This window comes from Nuphar pumila, chromosome 15 (genome assembly GCF_984573655.1).
Source record: "Nuphar pumila chromosome 15, dmNupPumi1.hap1.1, whole genome shotgun sequence".
In the NCBI taxonomy this organism is placed as follows: Eukaryota; Viridiplantae; Streptophyta; class Magnoliopsida; order Nymphaeales; family Nymphaeaceae; genus Nuphar; species Nuphar pumila.
The window spans coordinates 40,324,601-40,345,105 of NC_143263.1; the positions used below are offsets into that span (position 1 = coordinate 40,324,601).

Below are 20,505 nucleotides of genomic sequence, written 5' to 3' on the forward strand. Positions count from 1 at the left end.
TAACTTTATTCAAGTGTCATTGGTTTGATCCAACTACAACAAGAGTTGACAAAGCCTCAGGCATTGTGGAGGTGAATCATAAATCAAGGTTTGAACATATAAACCATTCATATTAGCCTCGCAAGCTCAACAAGTTTACTATACTTCATATCCGAGTATAAAGAAGTCAGATATAAATGAATGGTAGACAGTTTGCAAGCTGAAGTCCAAATTATACCCTGAGTATGATCAATTACAGGAAGACAAGTTAACTGAAGAGAGTGATTACTATCAATCAGATGATATTTATGACTTCTCTTATGGTCACTATGTCGCGCATGATGTGCATGTCATATCTCCATTGGTCGATACTCCATTCATGGAAGAATGTGATCCGAATGATATACCAAGTGGATGGGCAAACAATGAAGAAGATGAAGAAGAGGAGGAAGAAGAAGAATATGAAAGTCAAACAAGTGATGAAAAAGAATTCTCGAGCTAGTGAGCAAAATCATGTAATACAAACCTCTATTGAATGTATTCCAATGTTTGAATGTTATACAAATTCATTTTTTATTCTTTGATTATGTATCTTCGATACGTATCGAGTTATGATTTGAATGTATTGTAACGTGTTTGAATGATTTGAATGTATTGCAATACTTGATGTGAATTATTTCAAAATATTTGAATGTATTGAAATGTATTCCAATGATGTGAACGATTAGAAGGTATTCCAATGTTTGAATGTATTGCATTACATTTTTTATTCTTTGATTATGTATCTTCGATACGTATATAGTTATGATTTGAATGTATTGTAACGTGTTTGAATGATTTGAATGTATTGCAATACTTGATGTGAATGATTTCAAATTATTTGAATGTATTATATGACATTTTTGATTTGTTAGAATATGGTTCGTGGAGGTTACAATGGTCGTTCATCCAATGGTAGCCAGTCACAACCTTCATCTTCATGGGCTGTTTTGATAGGTATATCTTTTAACTAATTGTATACTTGATTAGTTTAAATGTGTATTCTGAGAATTTCTAATTATTTTTTTACAGATGATGTTTCACATATACATGACCCACCTACATCAGTTGTTCATACAAGTCACGAGCCAACGCAGAATACAGGGTCTTCTCAGTCTGACACAAGAAGACTCATTCAAATAGTGTATATCGATAATCGACCGTAAGTATTTCATTTTCACTTATTACTTATCTTATAAATATTGTATATTGATAGTTAATGTGTACCATTTCATGTGCAGCATGCGCTTCGAGCCACAACAAGTAATACGAGATATTAGAAATTTACTACTTCAACATCTACCAGGAGTAGTCGCTCAATGAAAAGAGTACCCGAAGGAGGTGTTGGACAGATTGTGGTCCTCATTCACGGTATACAATCGTTTCTTATAGTTAATGTGTTTCATATTTAATTTTTTGTTATAGTCATGTCTACTAACTTTCTGAAAATATTTATAGGCTTCGAATCGCTTCGCGACTACGATGGAGGAACATGATGCAAGAAAAGTGTAGCAGAAGGTGACTGTCAATCGATTTGCAGACATGTTGCACAATATGAAGACTGCAGCAAGAAAAATATCTGGCGAGATAAATGATCCACTGCAATGGAAGGGCCATGGACCTCCTACTATCAGGTCAAATATTTGGGATGCAATGTGCGACAAGTAGGCGGGACATGAATTTCGAAACCGCTCAACGAGGACTGCACAAAACTGAGCAAAAATGCTTGATACCCATCTACACACAGGTGGATCTAGGGCTTTTGGGAGCCACCTGAAGAAAATGGTAACTCATCAATATATATATATATATATATATATATATATATATATATATATATATATATATATATATATATTGTCAATTTTATAAGTATTATTGCAAACCTGTTAAATAATTCTTTTATCATTTAACTCCGCAGGAAGCAGAAAAAGGAAGCATTGTGCCATATAATGATGTATTTGTTGAAACATATAAGCGTAAGACCACGAGAGAGTTCGTATCAGAGAAGGCGAGAACGACAAGAATATGTATTTATTGTATTAATAATCATTGTAATATACAAGTTATCATAAATATTATAATTTTTAATTATTATGTCATACTGTAATCATTACTTTGTAGGAGTCATATGAACAACAAATGGTAAAGCGATATGACGATGACTCCACTCAACATCCACCTTTTGATCATGCAGTATGGGTGACTGCAACAGGTGAACCAAAAAAGGGTCGTGTGTTCGGGTTTGAGAGTAATATAAACACCTCACCAGACGTTGCTTCCTCTAGTCATGACTCACAAAGTTCTCTCGTTAGCATTAGTTTCAAGCATCCGACCCCGCCTAATTCTTGGGATGGTGTACGCCAGCTCGTTAAAGACACAATGCGTGACTACTTACATGAAACAATTTTCAACGTTGTCCGTAATGAGTTGAGCAGTTTTTTTTTCAGAATAGGAGAACTTCGTCTGCAGGTGAATCTCAGGTATGAAAGTTTCATGTTATGTATTGTATGTCATTAGATTTCATGTCACTTTGATTGCCTTAACTTAGGTGCATTGCATATAATTTATTTTAGTATATTTTGTTTATCAATAGTAACCTTTCCTTTCTTGTGTAGGTTGATGACGCTAATCAGCGTAGTGGAGCTGAAGGCACAGATCCAGACAATGAAGAAGAGGACGCATAGAATCTTGGTGATGATTAGATTCATGTGTTGCATTTGGTGTACCTTCTTTTTGTTTAAAAACTTTAAATGTTCACAACAATAACAACAACTACGCCTTCATCCCCAAAAAAATGGGGTTGGCAATATGAACCAAAAAAGAAAATCATTTCGGGTCTTCCACATGAATCCTTCTCCTCCAATCATTTCTATCTAATGCCATGTCTTCGGTGAGGTTCAAAGCATTCATATCCTTTCTTATCATCTCCATCCAAGTCTTCTTAGGGCTACCCCGACCTCTTTTAACTAATATATTATCCCATTTCTCCATCCTTCTATCTGGAGCATCATTAGGCCTTCGCCGAACATGTCCAAACCACCATAAACGATTCTCTCTCATCTTATTTTCAATGGATGCAACGCCTACCTTCTTACGTATCACCCCATTTCGAATCTTATCTTTTATTGTATTTCCACACATCCATCTAAGTATACGCATCTCAGCTACACTCATTTTTTGAATATGATGTCTCTTGGCAGCACAACATTCTGTACCATATAGTAAAGCGAGCCTAATTATTGTCCTATAAAACTTTCCCTTCAACCGCAATGACATTCTACGATCATACAACACTCCAGTTGTACTTTTCCATTTCATCCACCCAACCTTTATCCTATGATTTACATCTCCATCAATTTCTCCATTCTTTTGAATGATAGATCCCAAATATTTGAAACAATCATCCACCGGTATTTCCCGTTCACCAAGCTTCACTACACTCCCATCACTACTTAGTTGCTTACTAAATCGACATTCCATATATTCTGTCTTATTCTTACTCAACTTAAAACCTCTAGCTTCTAATGTCTGTCTCTATAATTCTAACTTAGCATTAACCCCAGCTCTAGTCTCATCAATCAAAACAATATCATCAGCAAACAATATACACCACGACACATTTTCTTGAATTGATCTCGTAAGCTCATCCATCATTATAGCAAATAGGAAAGGGCTTAATGCAGATCCTTGATGTAACCCAACCATTATAGGAAAATTGGTTGTCACCCCTCTACAAGTGCGGACATTGGTTATTACTCCGTCATACATATCTTTAATTATACTAATGTACTTGAGAGAAACACCTTTCTTCATCATTGACCACCAGAGGACATCCCTAGGTACTCTATAGTATGCCTTCTCCAAATCAATAAAAACCATATGCAACTCTTTGTTCCTCTCTCTATATCTCTCAATAAGTTGTCTAAGAAGATGTATAACTTCCATAGTTGATCTTCCAGGCATAAAACCAAATTGATTCTCCGATATCATGACAACCTTCCTCAACCTATACTCAATCACCCTCTCCCAAAGTTTCATAGTATGACTCATGAGTTTTATACCACGATAGTTTGTGCAATCTTGTATATCACCCTTATTCTTATATAGGGGCACCAACGTACTCTTCCTCCACTCATTAAGCATCTTATTTGTCTGCCAAATCTTGTTAAAAAGATTTGTCAACCATTCTAAGCTTTCCTCACCCAAGCATTTCCAAGCCTCGATAGGTATACCATCAGGGCCAACTGTCTTTCTTGGTTTCATTTTCTTCAAAGCCTCTGCAATTTCTTTCTTTTGAATCTTGCGCATGAAGTCACTATTCATCTCATGAAAAGGAATGTAGAAGTCTCCAAGATCCTGAGCATGACTTCCATTAAAAAGCTTATCAAAATAATCTTTCTATCTCTCCTTAATGTCCTCATCTTTGACTAAAACCCTTTGTGTTTCATCTTTGATACATTTAACCATACCCAGATCCCTTGATTTCCTATCTCTCATCTTTGCAAGCCTATAAATATCCTTCTCGCCCTCTTTGGCATCCAACTTGTCATGAATCTCCTTATAGACCTTATCCCTTGTGTTTCACACTACTATTTTAGCTTCATTCTTTGCTAACATATACTTCTCCAAATTCTCATTACCACGACTCTTACTTAGATTCCTATAATACTCTCTTTTAACCTTAATAGCTAATTTGACATCCCCGTTCCACCATGATGTATCCTTACCTAGCGGTGCACCACCTTTATACTCACCCAATACCTCCTTAGCCACCTTTCTCATGCAACCCGCTAGGCATTTTCTAATTCTAAGATCTAAAATTAAGACTCTATGTTGTGTAACTACACTTTCTCCCGGTATAACCTTACAATCAATGCAAAAACCCCTATCTCTCTTTCTAAGTAGAAAAAAATCTATATGACTCGTATTAACCCTACTTTTAAATGTTACTAGGTGAGACTCCCTCTTCCTAAACCAAGTGTTTGCTAAGATCATATCATAGGACAAACCAAAATCTAAAATCCTTTCTCCACTTTCGTTTCTTTCTCCTATACCATTGCCTCCATGAATACTTTCAAATCCATCCCGACTAATGCCTACATATCCATTTAGGTCACCGTCGATAAAAAGCTTTTCTCCATACGATATCCCTTGTACTACTCCATCTAAATCTTCCCAGAATCAACACTTAATGGAATCATCTAAACCTACTTAAGGTGCATAAACACTAATAACATTAATAATATTCGTACTTAATACTAATTTAATAAGTAAAATCCTATCACCCTTCCTACGGACCTCAACTACGTTATCTATAAGCTCACGACTAATAACAATCCCTACTCCATTCCTATTCCTATTTATTCTTGTATACCAAATCTTATATCCCCAAGGTTCTATCACTTTTGCTTTCTCACCTACCCATTTGGTCTCTTGTAGACATAAAATATCAATATTTCTCCTACCCATAACATTTACTAACTCTACCAGCATACCCGTTAAAGACCCTATGTTCCAAGTGGCTAACCTAAGCTTATGTTCTTGAACTATCTTTTTTACCCCCACCCGTCCATCAAATTGAGAGAACCCTTGCCTATTTGACACCACACCTGGGCGTCGGTGTGATGTGTCGCTTCTGGGTGACGACCTAGCAACCCTTGCCCATTTATCACTGCCTCCGAGCCTAACTAGTACAGTGCGTCGCTCAGTAGTGAACGCCCCAACGAAATTCTCATATTGGTTCATATGCATAATCTAGTACAGTGCCTCCAGGCCTATCTAGTACAATGTGTCGCTCAATTGTAAATAATTATAACTTACAAATTTTGTAGTGGATCGATTAATTGTTTTAGTTTCCTTTTATATGTGTTTTGACAGAAAAATATAAATTATACAAAAAATAAAAATTATATTACGAGAAATTTTTTCTCGATATTTATGTTTTAAACATTTTTTTATTTTTTTCCTTTTTTGAGACGAATTAGCGATGAAAATATCTGTCGCTATTTGGTATCAGCATGCAACTTAACGACGAATTAGGGACGAATTTTAATTCGTTGCTATTTACTAGTTGGTCATTGTTTTTGCGACGAATCTTAATTCGTCACTGGGTTCGTCGCTATATTAGTGACAACATTAACGATGGATATTAATCCGTTGCAAAACCAAAATCTTCGTATAGTAACGACGACTTTGCGACGAAACTTGTTGTTCGCTAATTCGTCGCAAATTAGCGCCGAAACTGACGATAGATAGTTTCCATCACTAATTAGCAACTATAATTTTGCGATGAAAGCCATCCGTCGTTACTTCGACGCTAATCCGTCGCAAAACACGTTAGCAACGGATTAGCGACGTAGTAGGGTCGTCGCTAATTCACTGATTTCTTGTAGTGATATATATAAATAACAATAATAAGACTCGACTATATATATATATATTTAAAAAAATTAATTTTTATACATCTTTTGCCCTAAAAAATAAACAAAAATAGACTCGGTCAAAATTGACCAAGTCTAAAATGTGGACGGACTCGGCCCCGGTGCGTTGACCGAGTCCGACACTTGGTTGACCATATCCACCCATTGTCCGAAGCCGCACCCGCATCGGGGCGCGTCGACGCGGGTGCATCGACCTTATTGCCGAGTACGTGTGACTTAGATAAAAAGTATCATAAGAGCAAGTCAAAGAAAAAGCTGCACAATAATTTGCCAAATGCCAACAACCATCTTTAAATGGGAGACTAAAATAGAAATGGTTATGAGAAAGCACACAAAAAACATAATCATTTTTGCATTTTGAGAGTAATGGCACTTAACAACTACTGATATGATCAGATTGATTATACACCTGATTGACCTGATTTTCACATGTTTTTCTAAGAAAAATACAGGTAACACTTTTCCTTCTTATTGACAATTCAATTCCCTTGTGAAACTGGAGTGGACCTGAAGTTGGAAAAGCTACACGTTCATTGCTTGAAGACTTGCTGCCACAGCACCAAGATGCAGCTAATGACCTGAGGAAGTGCCCGGCTCTGTTGAGAAACTGGGTTTCTTGTCATCTGCAGGCAAAGAAGTCGATGTGTCACCGATGCCGAGTGTGTCAGGAAGGCTATCCACAATTCCAAATGTCTGTAAACATAATGCAGATGATCAAATATGTCAACAGATCATTTAATGAATGATAGAAAAGAAAAAGAACCCATAAAACTCAACGAAATCACAGCCAAAGCACAAGCAAAGATGTGCTGATGTGCATGTGAAGCATTCATAGGTCGTTTTATGTCAGCCTATGTGATTATGTGTGCTTGCATAAATGGGCTAAGAGGCATTCCAGTCATTGTGCATCTGTAGCTATTTGTAATGGATTTTTTTTGCTGCAATCAAGTTGTGTGAAAATCAAATGACGGGTCTCGCTCAGTGGAGTTGTTTTGAGCAATCTATCGGTTGTAGGTGTGCCAGCTCCAAATTGCACCCAGCGGTCTCTCTCTCATTGTGTGTGTGTGTGCAAAGAAAATGTTTGCATAAGAGCGTGTCATGTCCATGTCACATTATACTGATACCTGGCACCATCCAGCATGCATGCTAGATGCTGCTGGTGAAAGAAAATTTTGAGTCTAAAATTGACCCAGCTATTAGTACCAAAGGCATCAGTGTGAAAGGGCACACTCCCATTGGTTTCTGGCCATGGAAATGCTGGATATTAGTAGAAGGAATGACGTCCGTCCAGATGGGTCAACATATATAAGCTTTTCTTGCATACCTCCAGATGGGTCAACATATCAATTGTAGACTCCATGTCTCCATCATTTGCAGCATACACGTCAAGTATGGATTCTTCTGAGTAGCCAGGAAACTTAGCAGCTAAAGAGCTCATAACAGAAGGATCATCGAGCCTGATGCTGGGCTGCTGCTCGCTACCCTCAGCTGGAACCGGTTCTTCCATCATATCCAGAAATTCATGAGCCATCTGTGAAAGTTCTTCTGAACCAAATGGTTTAATATCTGATAGTACATTGCCCCCCCAAGGAATATCACTAGTTTGGGCATTAGCATCGCCCTGAGTTTTCCACTCTGCAGGAATACTGTCACAATTTCCACTTTTGCCTTGTGGAAGTTGTTGGGATCGAGGTATGAAAACTCGAGCGTTAGGATTCAGATGAAACTTCTTGGACTCCATTGCATTGGCTTTTTCAACATTCAAAAGGCACTGCTAATCATGTGAGACATCAAATCTACTGGAACTCAAGAATATAAAAAAATCATTTGGTTCCCTATTTAGAATTCCAAATTTTCTGTAAAGTTGAAATAGCATCCTCAAAGGCTCAAATATCCAGTATAACAACATGAACAAAATTTACTACAGAAACTATTGTATTTCTGCTCAAAGGGAAGCTTAAAATAACAGGAAACTAGAGGAAACTGATACAGTAGCGGCTCCCACAGAGTTCACTTCAAAAAAGTTCAAGAAAAGATGTAAGCCTTATCATCGAGTAAAGAAGTAGCCTTCTCACTCCTAGTCAAGTTCCAACCTGTAGATCACCAAAAATCTAAGATGGAATTGGAGGATGACGCAAAGGCTAATACAGTACGATGCAGACTAAGCCATATATTTCTGAAGGGTGCACAGTTATATCCGAGAAATGCAAATTAATAGAGGTCCCAAAAAGATAAACTCAGTGAGATAAAGTCTCTACAACTGGATTAGATAGGAATAGCTGGACTAGCAGGGTCACAATATACTTAACCAAGTGGTTCTGCATTCACAGATGCATTGGCCAGATTGGGTATGCCACATTGCAATCCATCACCACCCAAAAGGAGGAAAAATAAAAAGAATAGAAAAAAGAAAAGGGTTGAGAAAGTTTTGTAGAAAGCATGGACTTTGAACAATTTAATTAATTTCATCTTTTAGAGTAAATCCTAGGCATAGCATTGTTTGAACACCTTCAAGTAAAATAGTTTGTTCACAAAAAACAACTTGAGTGAAATAGTTGCTTGTGAGTTGGTTTTGTAGTAAACTCACCAAGGACAACAAAGAAAACATAGAAAAATATGTTTAGACTTTAGACATAACACATTATCCCTCCTTAGAAGAAGGAATAAAGAAATGAAAAAATGGTAGCAGAGCTAAATAAGCAATCTGTCATTCTTCTGTTAAGAGTTCCAGATTCTTTCAGTTGAGTTGGATGCATCTTTTTAGCAGGTGGCACACATGAGTTCTCAAATGACTCCCATAAAAAATATCAAAGGTTCTCCAAGTGGCCACAGTTGCAATAACGATATAGCCATGACCAAATGATGAACACAAACTAAACTTGCTATAAGCATAACCTGAATCAGATCAGCATGTCCTTTCTCACTGATATAACCAATAAAAGTAAACCTTCAATAATAAATAAATAATGACTGACACCTTCATGCTTGATTCGGTAAAGTTCTAAACTCAGGCATATATACAAGGCCTATTTCAGGCAATATCCATTATTAAGAGATTGCAAACTGCCCACTCCAAGTCAATTTCAGTGGAAGAGAGTAAATTGCTGAATTCGTAGCAACAAAGACTAAATTCTAGAGCAAAGAGAAATAAAATTCTAATTACTTGAAACATCAAGTACTCCAAAACTTTTACCAAATTTCTCCCAAGGAAAGAAAATTAGACAGAAAAAAGAAAAACGAAAAGATCAACAAATGAAATGGGTAAAAAAACCAATATGTTGACTATTGCCACTAAAGACAAAGGATATGCTAAAAAATTAACAAAGATTAATCTTAGGTAATGGAATAATCTAGTGATACTATTTCCAACCATGACACATGCAAACTGGACTCACAATCAATCACCACTCCATGTCAATCTTGCTAACAGATACCAATGTCAATATAAGGAAACAAACACAAGCGTTCTGTTATTTGAGTGCAAAACACTGCAAAGATGTCCAGATTTTTCTCCTTTGATCAAGAAAATTGATCACTGAAAAGGAAAAATTAAAAAAAAACAAATCAAAATATGAAATTGGTATAACCATGTTAATCAACCAAAACACGAGATTGAAGCTCTGAATAATTATGTATCCCAAGTAACAAACTACGATAACCAACATGTTCGCTATTGCTAACAAAGAATCAGACCACAGAAAAATGATAAGAAATCATTATAATTATAATAAATAACATTGCAATATTCCATGTTGGGTTATTAAATTCAGCTAAAATTATAACCTCCAACCATTACATATATCACGTATGCATCGTAATAAAAATGTCCTTCTTCAAGCAAATATTGCTAAGAGATACTAAACTTGGCAAAAACTAGAAATACTGCAAAAAATTAACTATTGGAGATAATTTTCTCCAATCATCGAGGGATTTGAATGTAGAACATGTATAAGATGAAACCATGGACGTGACACAACCAAATTAATACAAAAAAGTGCAAGATTAAAGATATCCACCTAATCAATCCACTCTAAAGCACCAAAAGTAAGATGATCAACATGATCACATTGCTGTATAAGAATAGAAACATGATAAGCAAAATTACAGTTTCCCACTATGATTATAATGAAAATTATTATTTTAGATATTTCAAAACAAATTGATTCTACAAACTTGATGCCATTCTTGTTGACAGAGATCAAAGTAAAAAAAAAGGGGAAATGAAAAAAAGAAAAGAAAAGCGACTGCCGAAACTCTCACATGGTCAAGCAATTGGATGTTACACCATAAAATGATGTGCAGAGGAGATCAAAGTCCAAACTTGGTAGTCAAAAGAGAGACTTGATAGTGATCTTTTCACCTTCAATTTCTCGAAATGAATCGGAAGGGAGAGAGATTAAAGAAAAGCCAGCGTGGTGAGAACAAGGGGAAGCCTGAGCTTCTTTCCCACCTTCAATTTCTCGAAATGAATCGGAAGGGAGAGAGATTCAAGAAAAGCCAGTGTGGTGAGAACAAGGGGAAGCCTGAGCTTCTTTCCTGAAGAAAGCGAATTTCAATTGGGTGGCAATCGAGAGAGAAGAGAAAGAGAGAGGTTTGACAGTGATGATGAATGATGGGGGGTGGGGCCTGCCTCTCTTTTCGAAGAAGGTTTATATGTATGTCCGTATCCCCCATCCCCGGGGGCCTGCATCTCATGTTCGGCGGTCCCCAAAGAGACCACTTAAAGTAAGCATGGTCTTAAAAAAAATGATGATTCTTAAAAAGAAGTGGTTGTAAAGACTTAAATACTTCGAAGATGATTATTTAAGACTCAATCTCTGTAGGATTATTGAAGAAAAATTTTTTTTAGAGAAGGTCATGAACATCAACCCTCTCACTCTCTCTTCCTTTTTTTTTTTTTTTTGCTTTTGTGCACATCCAGCAGACGATCCTACATTGCTCTATTAAATACCGACTGACCTGCATACTGACTGTAGCATCGTTCAACTTGATGAGTTGTAGAGCCTAATTCAGAGTTTTTGCCCTTATAGGAGGGGGTCTGGGAGTTTCCCTCGGCGTGGGTAACATCATTCAACTTGATGAGTTGTGGAGCCTGATTCAAAGTTTTTGCCCTTACAGAAGGAGGGTCTGAGGGCTCCCTCGACGCGGGTTTCCCGAACCAAATTTTTTGGGAACCTTGTATAAATTTTTTATTTTCTTTCCCTCTTGTAACTATCGAAAAAAAGTAATAAAGTATTTTATTTAATCGTGGTGCTCATGTTTCCTTCAGTTGTTTCTTACTAGAGGTTTTCGTAACACCTTTTTCCACGAATTTTCTGTTTTTTTTTTCACTTTGTGATTTTCATAAATCGCTACTCGATTTGTCATTTTTTTCGATATGCAATTTTCATAAATCGCTACTCGATTTAGCGATTTGTCATTTTTTTTGCTACGTGATTTTTGTAAATCGCTACTCGATATAGCAATTTACAAAAATCACATAGTGATTTGCTATTTTTTTTGCTACGTAATTTTCGTAAATCGCTACTCGATATAGCAATTTACAAAAATCATGCAGTGATTTTTCATTTATGTATTTATTTTTTTGCTACACGATTTTCATAAATCGCTACTCGATTTTGCGATTTGTCATTTTTTTTGCGCTACGCGATTTTCATAAATCGCGATGCCGAACACCACCCCCTTGAGCACAAACTTTGTCGTGATTAGGATGTAGTCGCCAGCCATCCCGATGGCAGTCTTGAGGTTCATGATGGGGAAGCCGAAGGCTGTACTCCGTTGTAGGTGTACTAGAGGAAGATTTCGTTGTAGGTATCCCTCGAAGGCGGAGGAGGAGCTGCCACAGTCGGTTGTCCGTTGGACGAGAGCATCATTCCAGTCACTGCTAGTAGAAAGAGGATGACGATCACCATCGGATTGCCGACTCTTTGCCTTTCTTGATTTCTTCTCTAGAGAGAGAGAGAGAGAGGGTTTTATAATGTTTTACGGAGAAGGAAAAAGAAAAAGATGACAACGAAAAGTTTAAAAAGACATTTTTGATGGCTCAGGTTCGTTTCGTCGGATCACCATCGGATCGCCGGCTCACCATCGTTTCGTCGGCTCACCATCGGATCGTCGGCTCACCATTGTTTCGCTGAATCACCATCGGGTCGCCGACTAAGGTTCGTTTCACTGTGTAGACTTTGAAGAGTCAACATCATCCTCGACTTTCTGGATGGAGGACATGTTTGTCCTTTTTTTGAACAGTTTGTTTTCCTTTTTTTGAATGAAGGACATTTTTGTTATTTTCTCAAACCGTCATTTTATGGAAAGAATAGCAAGAAAGGGTACTTAAGTCTTTGCAACCGCACCAGACTTCGATGCTAAGTGATGTCAACATACACGGGAATAGGAGCCCCATGTGCTTACATACGTGGCGCTTATTCGGACCCCCGAACACATACGCGGGATTCAGTGAATCATCAGGGGAGAACATACACCATCCTCCCCTCTCTTTTATTGGTGGAGCGATGGGATGTGTGATATTTCTGACCGCTTTCAAAATGACATCCATGTCCTTTCAATACTTGACAATTAACTTAAGAAAGAATTTTTGGTTGCCTTTAGAAAGGTAATCTGAAAGTGTTTTTGGTCCTTTTTTTCAAAGATTAATAAAATTTAGCTAAAAATAAGATCACATAGTTGCAAATTGTTTTGAGTCGATTCGATCTTTGGATCACATTTTTAGGATGAAAATGATGTTTTTTATGTCATTGGATTTTGATGCATTTATGATTGTCCATTTTGAATTGTTGGAAAAGATGTGAGAATTCGGTAATCCAATAGCTGATCCCTATTAAATGGACCATTTAGATAATGCCTGTATGGTGAGATTTACTTAAAAAACACAAAAAAAACGAGTCTTAATTCAAATACATATGTGATTATCTCAACTATATATATATATATATATATATATATTGATTGGTTTCTCAACTCCTGTGGACGATCACAGTTCAAATTTTATATATTTTTTAGAATCTGGCCTTACAAATGTGATCTATATGATCGGTTTAGTAGAAATTGGCTTTTGAATCATCTGATTATATGTGAGCAGATTTTATAAAGATTCGAAAGTCAACATTCAGAATTTTAATAAATTTTAAAGCTTACAAAATCTTTTTTTATTGAAAAAACATAATCCGACAGTTGATTCCTGGCAAATGGATCATGTTGAACACATCTGTGGGTCTAATTTATCTAACTTAACTTTAGGAGAAACCAATTACTCTCTCTCTCTCTCTCTCTATATATATATATATACATATATATATATATATATATAGAGAGAGAGAGAGAGAGAGAGAGAGAGAGAGGAAAACCCTCCAAGCAAAGGAAACTCCAAAATCTACAACCAATAATGATTGGATGACGCTTTTTCTCTAGTGATCGAGTTTTTCATTGATCAAAACCTATATAATAAAGTTTTATTATTTATTTAATTAGAAATATGTTTTAGAGTATGAATTTATGATATTTCAATATATTCTTTTAAGTGCTGAAAATTGATGGCTCACAATACTTTGTATTGTATTTTAAATGCATTGTGAGCTATCAAATTTTCATGTTTTGAAAGAACATCTCTAGATATTGTAATTTTAGTGTAAAGTATATTTCTTACTAAATAAATTATAAAGAATAAATATATAAGGTCTAATCGATGAAATGGCCAAACATCAAAGAAGGAAAGTTGTTTGTTCATCATTGAATATAGATTTTGGACATTCATTTGGTTTGATGATCTTCCATTATATATATATATATCATCTGGTCCTACCCTCAAGATTACTTTTTATTTGGGGTATGTTTGGATGTCTCTTATTAGGTTCTTATGGATCTGACCATCCAAGTAAAAGTATAGGGTATTACGAGATACTGAGAAGGATATAATTGTAAAGAGGCAAAAAAAAGTTCTTTTACTTCTCAATGCTCTATACAGGCCTATTGTTCATTACATGTCTTTATGCCTCCTGTGGGTAAGCTCATCATTTGTTTAGGGAGACAATCTCTCCTAAAATTAATTCCCAAGGTGAAAACAGTGAGGTGAATGAGCTCTATAAAAACTTGTATATAACTAAGTGTAAGCATTGTATTTTCATTTCAAATTCAATTGAGTCTTTCTCAATCTAAGCCTACTTTTTTTTTAGTAGGAATTGATTCTTCCTTTGAAAGAGATTTACTCTTTTAAAATATTTTCAAAGGAGACTCCTTCGTTTCCCTCACTTTTCAAAAACTTGGATCCCCTTTCCTAAACTCATCTCTCCCTCCCTTTTTCTTTCTCATTCATGCCTACCATACCCCTCCCCCGCTCTCTCTCTTTCATGCTCCCACAAGCCCTCTCTCTCATGTCTTCTGCAACCTTGGAATTGCTACCATTTGGTATCATAGCAGGCCATCTTCGGTTTCTCGAGTGAAGATCGAAGCATGATCCAACATTTCTACCATTAGATATGGCGATTAACCGTTGAATCTACTTAAAACAAAGATCTATGTTGTTTGGGAGCATAACACCATTCAATCTGTCATTTGACATTCTTCAAGGTCAAACCCCTTTCTTATGGCCATCTCGGAGTAGACGAATCACTAATCTATGCACGATGTAAGGTTGTGATTATTTAGACACAAGCTCGGCGTCCAAAGCTATTGTAGCGATTAGATCCAGTCTTGTTTGAACACCTGAACGTGTTCGGTCAACCCCGATCTACAACAGACGAAACCAAATTTAAAAATTTGGGTAAATATTGTTCACACCCAAAGCTCCCAAATCAAATATTGTTTTGCCTCGATTAAAGTAGTATATGCGTTGATCTGCCTGTCCCAAGACAGTCATACATTTTGCCTATTTTTTGTATATCTGGAGAGAAATAATTATGATTCCCATATTTATTTTTTTTGGACAAATCAGAGGCCTAAAAATCATTAAAAAATCATCGTGACTCATCAATCTTTGTAGAATTGTAGGTAAAAATTTTAAACTCAGATCTGATACCCATTGAGCTCGGGTCCCTCCACATTATAGATGGGTCATAACTGTTCACAGACCTATTACAGAGCCTAATGTTGAACCTAGAGATGACTTTCGATCGCTTCCATCTGACGACCCTACAGTAAAAAATATGAAATTTCAGGAAAAATCAAATCTCAGTCCTGAGTTATAACCGAAATACCAGACATACTCGACTACGACTGATGAATCTTGAATATGTCATAGAACCACCAGGCATAGTATAGTTATTTTTCATCATTTAAAATCATTCTGACCCCCCCCCCCAAAAAAAAAAAAACAAATACCTTCACCTTACTTTAGACATCAAACATCAAGACCAACCCTTTTACCCGACTCATATCCTCACCTAGACCCTCGAACCGACAACATAACCTTGATGGCAACACCCTGTTCTGCAAATCGACCAGCCTGTCTTAAAACTATGGTGACCCGTGGAGCTTAGAAACTTGTGAAATCCTTGAGAATGAAAACCTAACACCAAATGAATGAATTGAATGACAAAATCAATGATCTAGCTACCATGGTGCGTGAGTTCATAAACAATCAAGCCTATGAAAATTCTAGAGGGTCTAACCAACATAGACTGGATAACCATAACAACCATTCAAAAAACTCGATGGAAGCGCAACCATATGCAGTGCCCCCATTTATTTTTTTTTTCATTCGATGACAAGTATCCAATCAGCTGGATTTTCAAGGTGGAACAAGACTTTTAGGTAATGCAAACCTCAAAAAGGAAGAAGGTTTCAATTGCCTACATCCATTTGGAAGATGATGCAGTGCATTGGTACCATTGGTTCAAAATGAACCTAGGAGTGCCCAGTTGGGATGCATTTTCATGTGCCCTAGTATTGTGTTTTGGGCCTATTGCTTATGTCAATCACAATGTATCCCTCTCAAAAAATCCATCAAATGGGCATCGTGATGAAGTACCAATATGAGTTTGAACGACTCAACAACTTGGTACAAGATTGGTCTCAAGAGGCCTTGATAGAGACCTTCATAGTTGGCCTTTGTTATGAGCTTTAAATTGAACTATTGGCCAATTATCCTACCAACAACATGAAGTACTACCAGCAAGCAAGATTGCATGAAGAAAAGTTGCAAAAATAGTAAAAAAAGGCGGTCTTATCGGATCTAGTTCAAAATCCATTCATTCCAAATTTTATTCTTCCTTAAAAAGTGGATCATGCATGTCCAATGCAGCCACCAAAGGAAACAATTCCAAAGCTGATTGGAAATCTTTTGATAGATTAAAAAATTCTATGTAAAAAGTTGTTCAATGATACAATGGTCGAAAGGCAAAAAAATGGGCTATGTTATCATTCTGATGATTTCCTTTTTTGTCTTGGACGACAAAATCTTTGTCATTTGAGTCCCTAATGACAAAATGGTTTTGTCGTTTGGGACCCTAACAACAAAGGATTTTTGACATTCGAGTCCCTAACGACAAAGTAATTGTTATCTAAGCTCCTGGAGGCAAAAGTTTTGTCAATTTAGACCATGATGGTAGATTTTTTTTGTGGTTTCAATCTCAGAGAACAAACTTTGTTTGTTGTTTGGTATAAAACCTCTTGAATCTTAAAATAAAGCTATTATATCTACAATTTTGGATCTCATAGAACCTCAAATCTCCTAAATAATGAATTTTTAAACTATGAAAGATAAAAAAATACAGTGTCCAACCATGATCATAAAAATTTGTTAATAAAAACTTTATGACAAAAGAAAATGTACTCATCTCATTTTCACAAAACCCTTTTCAAATTCATTTAAAAGATATTGGACACTCATTTCAAGCTTTAGCCATCTTCTATGAGAAGGTAAAGCATAAGCAAGTTTGATGTTCATAGCTGAAAGTTCACTATCGATAAAATCCATGTGAAGGATCTAAACTACTCATAAAATGGTATATGCAATTTCGATCAAGATGATGTATAATTAATCATGCAAGAAATAAAAAAAATGAATATAAAATTGAAATGAATGAATGAACAAACAAATGAATATGAAAATTACCTTTTTCAAACTTTTGACATGTTTATCTTTTGAGCTTTAACCGGTAAACTTTTCCTAGCCAAGCCCCCCTTGGGGTGTTTATGATGATTCAAGAATGACCTCTCCTTGGTCCAATAGTACCTCCTTGTAGGTATCACAATTTAGGAATCAAGATGAGAGAGAGACAAAGTGAGGGCAAGGCTAAGATATGCATTTTCTCTAAAGAAACACTCAGACAAGGAATTTTCAGATGATCAAGTTCTTAGGGTCAACCCTTATTTATAGGAATTAAGGACATGATTCAGGTAAAAAAAAAATTAGATTATGATCCAACCTAAATGGATTTGTGCTTATCTCAAAGAAGGGATAAAACACATCCATAAAGAGTTATGCTTGAAAAATGCACCTTGGATGATTAGGATAGGGATAAGCCTTGCAACTTATTCCCATATTTGTGGTACCAAAGGACAAAGAGGTTTTGTCATCTCGACACCGAACGACAAAGAATCTTTGCCATCCCACACAGTCTGGACACTCGCCCGGACAACGGATGACAAAGTGACTTTGCCATCCCACACCGGATGGTAAAGTGTCTTTGTCGTCCTACACTGGATAGCAAAGCGACTTTTTTATCTCGATACCAAATGGTAAAGAGTCTTTGTCATCCCACCATCGGATGATAAAGAGTCTTTACCGTCCAAAAGAAATGAGAGAATTTTGGGGTTTTCCTAGAATTCTAAGGTTTTTTTAAGCTAAGAGGTGTTGAATGACCTAAGGCTTTAGATATCTTCACCTTAAAACCTCAAAAAATATTCAAAAAATGTTAGCCCTTAAGCATCGTAAAAAATTAAGTGTCTGCAATGACACATGCTCCTAATGACACATGTTGCTAACTATACTCCAAAAGTACTAATAACACATCATTTATTGTTAGCAATTTTTTAACGACAATCCAATTGTATTTAGCAAAATTGCCTAAAATAGGCAAATAAGTTAACTTGTTTTGGTCATAACTTTCTTTTTGAATGTCCTTTTGAGGTGAATTTTGATGTGTTGAAAGGCTAACATCCTCTAATTTAATTTATCTTTTAAGTAAAAAACTAAATTCTATCGTTTTGATTATAAAAAAATATTAAAAGTGAGTTGTACTTAAAACATAAGTTTTTTATTGAATAAGTCACTTTGTTTTGGTTATAACTTTTGACTCGAATATCAAATTGACCTAATTTTTCACTTTTTTGAAACATAAAATTATTTAATTTAATTAATATTTTGGACAAAAGTCTTAAAAAAATTATTTTTGAAGGTAAAAAATTAAGTTAAAGTTAGCATAACTTTGAAATAAGTAAAAAAATATTGGATTTTGACATATGACTCCTGGCATGTTATGACAATCAAAATTAGGGTGACTACAAGACTACACTAGTTGGGAACCCGAAACTCTTTTTAAGAACCCTAATTTTATGAAAACATGGTTCTCATATGAGAAACAAAGCTTTGATACATACTAAGTGTCACAGTTTATGCTCATACAAAGGTTCACAAATGTTACACGTGGGACGAGGAGATTCGTAGAGTGTCATGAGAATATTTGTGAATTTCATGTTGAATATGTAAATATTCAAAATGTCTGCAACTGAAGTTAAAAGTTCTGCATATATAGAAGATGTTCACGAGTCTTCTCGCGAATGTCAGGAGGACATTTACATCTTTATTATATTTGTTTTGCATAAACATGAGTCCCACATATAATGCTTGCAAATGTGAGATTTTTTGTGAATGTCTTACTTTTGTGAATGTACGTCCAGACATTATGCAATTTTAAAGGATGCTCACACGTTATGTACACAAAGATTGAGACATCTACAAATGTGTGACTCAAACTTATAATAAAAAAACATGCAAAAGTAAGGACGTTCACAACACATGTTTGTGAAAGTCAGGACACACATCACACATTGGTGAACGTACATCAGACTTTATATTAGTTTTACAAAGGTTTTGACATTCGCAAATGTGTGATGCGAACCTACAGAGCTCGAATAAAAAAATATGTGAAGTTTAGAGACATTCACAATTCAGATTTGTGAAGGTCGAACATATATTTGCGGACGTACATCTTGACTTTAAGCGGGTTTTTAGTTAAAGAAAGTGGGCATGGCGTCTATGCGAATATCATATATACAAATTTGATATGCCGAACTAAAACTTTTCAATTATAGAAGGTTCACATAGGGGCTTGCGAACCTCAGAAGATGCATACATTTGATATACAAATCTCCTTTGTCGAGATTCAACTTAGCCAAGTTTACAATTTCTTTTAAGCAAATTTCATCAGGTCCACGAAATATACATGAGAATCGCTTTTTTATTGAGATGGTGAGACCTTCAGACAACATGCATTTGGCCTAATGTGAAGGGTAAAAATGTCTTTAAAAAGTTAAAAATAAAAAAATTAGGTATAAGAAGGTTTTCAGTAAATTGTGAGGACAATATGATTATTAAAAAAAGCTACTTCATTGTAACCTATTTTTGAAAAAAAATAAAAAAACTCGTCTCATACGGCAGGTCGTACGAGTATCTTTGTGACAAAGATTGAAATTCAGTCACCAAACCTGAGACTGCAAAAGATCCATAAAATTCACAGATTTCTTATTCTTCTGTCACAAATAAACTTTTGAAATGCCTTCAAGGTATTCAGCTTTCTAGGTGAAAGTGGGTTGGTGTGTGGATCCGGATCCCAACCATGCCACATTACATATTGACATGGGTCCAAAATAGTGTTTGTTTTCTTATGTTTGTTAGATTCTAATTGGACCCACTGGACACTACTGGAATTGGAGTGGCATATATGAGTCACGTTTGGTATGATGTAGCCTGCTTTCACGGTGGTGGTGATGAAGCAACTTAGATCCAGTTCCATATTTGTATGCATGAATTGGACGTGGATGCAAACGTGCAACAACTTTATCAACATTCACTTTTTGCTGTAGTGTAGGA

The 20,505-nt window shown here is 35.9% G+C and overlaps 1 protein-coding gene across 2 annotated transcripts; it reads right to left on the reverse strand.

The window, feature by feature from the left end:
* Positions 1 to 6,754: 6,754 nt before the first annotated feature.
* On the reverse strand, positions 6,755 to 11,031 carry LOC149815213 (uncharacterized). Of its 2 annotated transcripts, none has more exons than XM_089989542.1 (3): positions 10,822 to 11,031; positions 7,786 to 8,232; positions 6,755 to 7,154 (listed from the first exon to the last, which is right to left on the reverse strand). In XM_089989542.1, the coding sequence occupies exons 2-3, from the start codon at positions 8,200 to 8,202 to the stop codon at positions 7,032 to 7,034; spliced, it is 540 nt and encodes a 179-aa protein (XP_089845668.1). In that variant the 5' UTR covers positions 8,203 to 8,232; positions 10,822 to 11,031; the 3' UTR covers positions 6,755 to 7,031. The 2 variants fall into 2 exon arrangements, with proteins under 2 accessions (XP_089845668.1, XP_089845667.1); XM_089989541.1 differs by having other exon boundaries at positions 10,722 to 11,031.
* Between the last annotated feature and the right edge of the window lie 9,474 nt (positions 11,032 to 20,505).